The sequence below is a fragment of the Diospyros lotus genome, chromosome 5 (assembly GCF_014633365.1).
Source record: "Diospyros lotus cultivar Yz01 chromosome 5, ASM1463336v1, whole genome shotgun sequence".
NCBI classification, from domain to species: Eukaryota; Viridiplantae; Streptophyta; class Magnoliopsida; order Ericales; family Ebenaceae; genus Diospyros; species Diospyros lotus.
The window spans coordinates 34,698,595-34,705,842 of NC_068342.1; the positions used below are offsets into that span (position 1 = coordinate 34,698,595).

The window sequence follows — 7,248 nt, forward strand, 5'->3', positions numbered from 1 at the left end:
TGCTTGAATGTGTATGTGAGTAAAAAAGGCAAAAGAAATTGATTCCAACATAGTAACTCCTTTAGGCATTTCCTCTTTTTCCAACTCACATTCATTTTTTGAAATTGATAACTCTTTCACAAACGCCCGTGGTAGGTTTTTTTTCCGGTGAAAATTGTCACGACCCTAGCAGTATATTTGTAATTGGGGGGAATTCATGGTGTATAAACTGTTAGGGAGTTAACTGAAAGGGGGATTAAGAGGTTAGGCGGGAAAAGAGAATAACTGACCCTTGTATAACAGCTAGTGTGGCTGTTAGATTAGTTAGGTGGTTGGGAACAGATGGTGATGTGGCTAGAGGCTCTTTAAAAGAGACCTATGGCAGATTGGAGGGAATTATCGAAGGAATAAACGATCTGTCTCTTTTCTCTCTCTTTCTAACTCTCTATCTCTCTCTCTCTCTCGTTCTTGCATTCTGTGTAATTATTGCAATTGGCCAGCCCTCATTCAAGGAGGGCTTGACAAAAATCATTTGAAAACTGAAAAGTATAGTAAAATTAAACGTACCCTTAGTGATTTATCTCACTTTTAACTTGCCCTAGGAAGTGACTCGATGGAATTTAAAGGCAGTGACATGAATTGAGTGCTCCATCTACTGCTATTTTATTTTAATTGAAAGTAAATAAAAGTCCAAACACAGAAGTGCAGAACCAAGAGAACGATTGGGTACTTGTCACTTATTAGTTTCATATCAAGGCCTTGTTCATTAATGTCCTGGTCAGTGAAACAACCATAACACAGTGAGCCTTAATCCCACTAGATAGGGATAGTGGTCGGCTATGATTTGTAAGTCATTGATGTTGGATGTTCCTTTTGCATTTAACTCTATTGAAATTCTTGTTTCAATTTTACCTCATCGTGCAGTCAAGTGAGAAGGCTGAAAGAATTGATAAGAAGATTCCACAGCAACTAATTGACTCTTGCATAAATCAATTAGGCAGCTGCCTGCAAGCTGCTATTGAGTCATTAGTTTCACTTCCTGATGCTTCAGAAAATATCCTTGAATTCATTGCAGCTCAAGTGGAACTACTACTCCATTTTGTTAGATTTGCTCACAGTAGTCTGTCCATGCCAACATGTGTGCTCATATTAAAAGTTTCAGGTTCTGGCCTCAAATTGTTGAGTGACCTCAGGATATCAGTTTCATCAGTTAAAGATACAGTGAAGCTTTCCCTAATGTTGCTTCTCTCATCAGTCATATCAAGCTGCAAAAACTCACATTTAGATGGGGCAATAGAGATGGAATCTGTTGAAGCCTTTGCTGAAGCATCTAATGCAAGTCTGGGGCTACTACCAGTCCTTTGCAGCTTTGTTGAACATGCTGACAATTGCACTCTCTCTCTTGCTGTTATTGACTTCATATTGAAAAGTTTTTTGATGCCCAATACATGGTTCCCCATAATTCAGAAACATCTCCAGTTGCAGCATCTTGTTCTGAAGCTTCAACATAAGAATTATTTTGCTTCTGTCCCAGTCATATTGAAGTTCCTATTAACTATTGCACGTGTGAGGGATGGTGCAGAGATGCTTATGTCCGCTGGTTTTCTCTCCTCTCTGAAAGTATTATTTTCTGACTTAACAGAAGGCAACTCTTTTTCTATAAGTGAAAGTAAGAGGAGCCTCTTCAACTTGTCCGACAAAATTGAGAAGCCCCAATGCATCTGGGGACTTGGCTTAGCAGTAGTCACTGCTATAGTTGAGTCTTTGGGGGACAGTTCTTCCTGTGCTGATATTGTGGACTATGTCATTGCTTACTTCTTCTCGGAGAAAGCTCATCTAATTTCTTATTATCTTGATGCCCCAGCATTTCCATCAGGTGATCATGACAAGAAAAGGGCCAGGGCCCCGAGATCTGAGACCTCTTTAAGTGCTCTTAAAGAAACAGAGAATACCCTTGCACTAATTTGTGAGTTAGCAAAACATTGGCATTCATGGACGAAGGCAATGAAGGAAATGGATTCACAATTGCGGGAAAGAAGCATCCATTTACTAGCTTTCATTAGCAAGGGAACTCAATACCTTGGAGAATCTCCTAGCAAAACTGTGCCTCTCTTGTGCCATCCTGTCCTGAAGGAGGAGTTTGAATGGTACAAAGAACCATCATTTATTAATGCTAGAAGGGGCTGGTTTGCTCTTTCCCCCCTTGGTTATGGGTCAAATCCTAGGTTCTCTGCTGCGTCCTCCAAAACGACTGCTCTAGGAGTCAAGGGTCAAGGAACTGAAGCTACCAATTCATCTTCTCAAACATATTTCTCTGACACAATTGCAATACAGATGTATAGAATTGCATTTCTTCTTTTGAAATTCCTGTGCCTTCAGGCTGAAGGTGCGGTTAGAAGGTCCGAGGAGGTGGGATTTATTGACCTTGCTCACTTTCCTGAACTTCCAGTGCCCGAGATCTTACATGGCTTGCAGGTAACATGATTGAACTTGGTCTCGTTCCTAGTACTGCGTCAAGGTTCGAAATTCAGTGATTGAGCGAGCTATGCATGCCTATGAACTCACAATTACTACCCCCCATATGGAATAAGTGGAAGAAGCTCAGCTGAATTGTTGTCTAATTCTCATATTCTTCTGTTGACTTTCTTCTTCTCCTCGGAGTGCAGGATCAAGGAATTGCAGTTGTCACCGAATTGTGCGAAGCGAACAAATTGAAGCAGGTACCACCCCAAATTCGGGGAGTCTGTGTCTTGCTACTGCAAATAACAGAGATGGCTTTATACTTGGAACTATGTGTCTCCCAAATTTGTGGCATTAGACCTGTTCTGGGACACGTTGAAGATTTCAGCAAGGAACTAAAATTGTTGATGAAAGGTAAATCAGCATCACTGTGGCATAGCATAACATGCTGTAATTTCAATACCCCAGCCTCTATATATGATGTTCCTAATGACATTGTTTCTTCAATCTGTTGTTTGCAGCAACCGAGGGGCATGCCTTCCTGAAAGGGTCAATGAAGTCCTTGAAACAAATAGCATCTTATGTGTATCCTGGCTTGTTGCAAAACGATGGGTTCTTTTGAGATATTCTTGGTGCTAGATGATTTCTGTATCCTCTCTTGGGCCATGCTCATCTCATGTATCTCCTGAAAATTGACAACAATTTTTTACAATGACTTGTGCTTGTTCTAGTTTTTACTCCATGTGTGGTTTGCGAAAGGATCAGATTTAGTCGATATATCTTTAAAAGTTCAAATGGAGAGCATAAACGGAGTTGTCAAGAGTTACTTAAGGCACTTAGTACAAACTAGAAGAATCGAAGTGTTTGATGTTTTTCAGTGTTGCTATAATTTAACAGTCAAAAAGTTTTCCATCGAACTTGGGAGCCTCTATGAGTTGGTCATAGGGCAACAACTAATGACACTGCACGCAAGTAAGGGGTTTATCCATCCTATCACAATAGACATGGCCACGGTTCATGAACCGTCGGTTCCGGTTCATGAACCGCCAGTTCCGGTTCAAGAAATCTTTGAACTTGAACCGAACCGTCCAAGGGCGGTTTGGGACGGTTCGGTTCCGGTTCTGGTTCGTGCCGGTTCGGTCAACGGTTTGGACCGGTTCGGTCAACGGTTTGAGCCGGTTCGGTCAACGGTTCCGGTTTCGGTTCAAACCGATTTTTTTTAATTTTTTTTAAATATTGTTGTATTTAATTTTGGATATGATAACAAGTAATAAATAATTAACAACATAATTGAATAAATTGATAAATAACAAAATGAGAAGATTGAAGAAATTGAAATTGAAATATTAAATGAGAGACAAAATTGAGAGAATAATAGCTTGAGACTTGAGAGAGAGAGAGAGAGAAAAAGTGTGAAAAATGAGTGGGGGAGGGAGGGGTATATATAGATAGGAATTATAAAATTAAAAAAATAATAATAATAAAATTGGAATTGGACCGTTGGGGGGGTGCTGCACGGGGGGAAGGGGGGTGGTGGGGGGGGGGGGAGGGGTGCTGCACGGGGGGAGGGGGGGTTGTTCCGGTTCCGCGGAACCGAAACCGGCGGTTCCGATTCCTTGGAACCTTGAACCGGAACCGGATCGAATTTCGCCAGTTCAGTCCGGTTCCGGTTCGATCGGTTCCGGTCGGTCCGGTTTCGGCCGGTCCGGTTCCGGTTCGAACCGCCGGTCTGGTTCAATTTTGGCCATGTCTAATCACAATGATATAATAATAAAAGTAAAAAATAATGTTACTTTATATTATGTATTTTTTTTTATCCCTTAATTCAATAAATTATTACAAGTAACTTATGAAGGTACTAATTAAGTTAAGGAAATACGGATTTAAATAAGGATTGGTATATTCAAAATTATGAGTTATTTAAGATGAGACCTGAAAAATATACTTTTAAAATATTTAATGGACTTATTGATATTATTAATAATTTTATCTCTTAGCAAAGAATAAAATTATAAGGTAAATTTTAAAGTGTTTGCCAAAAGATTGGAAGTTTAAAGTGACAAAAATTCTAGAATTTGAAAACACTTGTTCTTAGTCAAGTCGTGAGGTTTCTTATAGTCTATAAGTTAGAATTTTAAGAAAAAGAAGAAACTCTAAAGAAGAAATATATTGCTTTCAAATCCATCAAAAAAATATAAAAATTCAAATCAAAACAAGGATGGTGATGATGAGACATTTTTCTCAATCACCCACAATGGAGAAAATGTTGACTAAGAAAAAAATCAACAAGAAGAAATCAAAGAAATGAAAGAATAAAGTGATGGTAGTTAGGTGCCAAGTAATGGCACTAATTGTATTTTGGTGTAAATTTATCTATATATGAAATATCATTTTATTTAATTAAAAAAAGGATAATATTAGAAGTATATTTTATTTTTAAGATAATATGCATTTGTTATAATTTTTTAACATTCAAATAATTTGATCGGTTAGTTAAATATTTTAAAATACGATGCATTGATATCGACTAATTTAATTATTTGAGTTTTAAAAATATAATATAATAAATACACAAAGTGAGTTTACACTTTAATAATAAATTCTGAAATATTAATTTATGATAATATAAAATTCGAGAATTAATTGAAAGTTAATATTGGTCATTAATTTTAGTTTGTTGATGTATTTAGTAATTAGTATTGTGGTTTACAATTAAGCCAATAATAAATACTAATACCTACGTCGGTGGACCAGCCGATCTAAACCCCTGCTTGAGTTAGCAGAATTAATCGGGAGCATATTCCACGTGATCCAATACTGACCAACCACGGTTAGAAACTAACTAACTCTGGTCACTTCTTTTACATTTCCACTCTTCCATCGATCTCTACACGTGTCCAACCTTCGACGGCTGGGATCAACCTTCCATAGATAATCCAGGGCCAGCATCCCCTATAAAATCTCGCCCCCACGGCCTAAACCTAACCCATAGCAGTTCACGAAGTATTATCCCACCGATAGCGAAGCTGTACGAATGGCAAACCCTAAGGTCTTCTTCGACATGGCCGTCGGCGGTGCTCCGGCTGGCCGGATCGTGATGGAGCTCTATGCCGATACTACCCCACGCACTGCCGAGAACTTCCGGGCACTATGCACCGGGGAGAAGGGCGTCGGGAAGAGCGGGAAGCCCTTGCACTACAAGGGGTCAAGCTTCCACCGCGTGATCCCCGGATTCATGTGCCAGGGCGGCGATTTCACCGCCGGGAACGGTACCGGCGGCGAGTCCATCTTCGGCGCCAAGTTCGCCGACGAGAACTTCATCAAGAAGCACACCGGTCCCGGAATACTCTCCATGGCGAATGCCGGGCCCGGCACCAATGGATCGCAGTTCTTCATCTGCACCGCCAAGACCGAGTGGCTCGACGGCAAGCACGTCGTGTTCGGCCAAGTCGTGGAGGGACTGGAGGTGGTGAGGGCAATCGAGAAGGTCGGATCTAGCTCCGGCAGGACCTCGAAGTCCGTGACGATTGCTGACTGCGGTCAACTCGCCTAAACTGGCCTCGATCTGTGATCTGATCCGATCTGATCCGTTTGAGCAGTGTCGAGTGTCTCCGTACCTATCTTTTAGAGGGGATAAAATATAGCTGTGTTATTTTATCCCTCGTCTCTCTTATCTATCTCTCTCTCTCTCTCTCTCTCTTCTTTTGGAAGTCTTGTCTGTGACTCTTGTGTGGTCTAGATCTAGGGTTTCTAATATGCAAGCGTTGTTTTAGGGCTTGAGTGCGGGTCGCTTTCACCAGTAAGGTAGTTCAGCGGAGACATTTATGTGTGTGTTTTAAACAAATGGACTACCTATTTAATGGAAATAAGATAGGTTTACTTGGTCGATATTATTGTCTATATCTGCAAATCTGGTACGTTTAATCCTTTGAATTGCTGAGAGGAAACGTTTCAGATCTATCAATTTTTCCTGCGGAGTGGCGATTGAATCCATGTCTTGACACATAGAAGGCGGATTCCCTGTTTACGACCAATCCCAATCCCAATTTGACCGAATTTTGATTTTTATTTGGTGATAATTGGTTGATGCGATTGTATTTGAAATTGGATGATATTTTTGAGACTAATCACACGGATCATCAAGATGTGGCGCACCCCCACCAAATCATCTGCCATTCGATTCGATTACTTAATCCTGGGTTTTGGGTTTTTTTTGGTCCTTTTTGCCTTAGTTTCTCCCGAACCTCCACCCCATAGAAGTGAATAAAAACGCATGCGTATTCTCGTGCCTGCAGGCGCCGATCGTAGCTCTGGGACCTGTAATAATTGCAATTGCGAAAACGTAACAGAAAAAGATAAAACAGAGCAAACTGTCGTTTGAAAAACATGGAGAGAAAGACAGAAGAAGATTTGGAAACTACGAAGGGAACCCAACATCTATTGGCTCTCAAAAAACTCCGAGAGATAATAAAAGCTGTATTTTAATTTATGTAAAGTCATTATTATATTCTCAATTGAAGAAGAGTGTTCAAAAGGGGGGCTTGCTTTCAAGATGTTTTTTAATGTTAAATTTGAGATATATATCTTATTATTATGAAATGAAATTCACATAATCAACATATTTAATCACCAGACTTTAAGACTTTGATGTATTATTTATTGGATAATAGTAATAATAGTGGCTTTTGATTTGGTCTAACATGGGAATCGAATCAATCCTTTTTTTAAGTCTTAGCTACCTCTTATTTCCAACGAGGATTATACAATTTGGAGAAAGATACCAGATGGGTGGATGGATGGATGGATGGA

The 7,248-nt window shown here is 39.9% G+C and overlaps 2 protein-coding genes across 3 annotated transcripts in view; both read left to right on the forward strand.

Moving 5' to 3' along the window:
* The window catches only part of LOC127801127 (uncharacterized), a 152,411-nt gene extending 149,235 nt beyond the window's left edge, over nt 1-3,176 (forward strand). For both annotated transcript variants that reach the window (XM_052335997.1, XM_052335998.1), the window contains 3 exons: nt 904-2,454; nt 2,646-2,853; nt 2,961-3,176. In XM_052335997.1, the coding sequence (XP_052191957.1) occupies nt 904-2,454; nt 2,646-2,853; nt 2,961-3,061 (1,860 nt within the window). In that variant the 3' untranslated portion in view covers nt 3,062-3,176. The remainder of the gene's footprint in view (nt 1-903; nt 2,455-2,645; nt 2,854-2,960) is intronic.
* A 2,239-nt stretch (nt 3,177-5,415) lies between these two features.
* Nucleotides 5,416-6,327, forward strand: LOC127802587 (peptidyl-prolyl cis-trans isomerase). The gene has a single exon (XM_052338481.1). It carries the CDS (start codon nt 5,474-5,476, stop codon nt 5,990-5,992), a length of 519 nt encoding a protein of 172 aa, XP_052194441.1. The 5' UTR covers nt 5,416-5,473; the 3' UTR covers nt 5,993-6,327.
* The last annotated feature ends 921 nt before the right edge of the window (nt 6,328-7,248 follow it).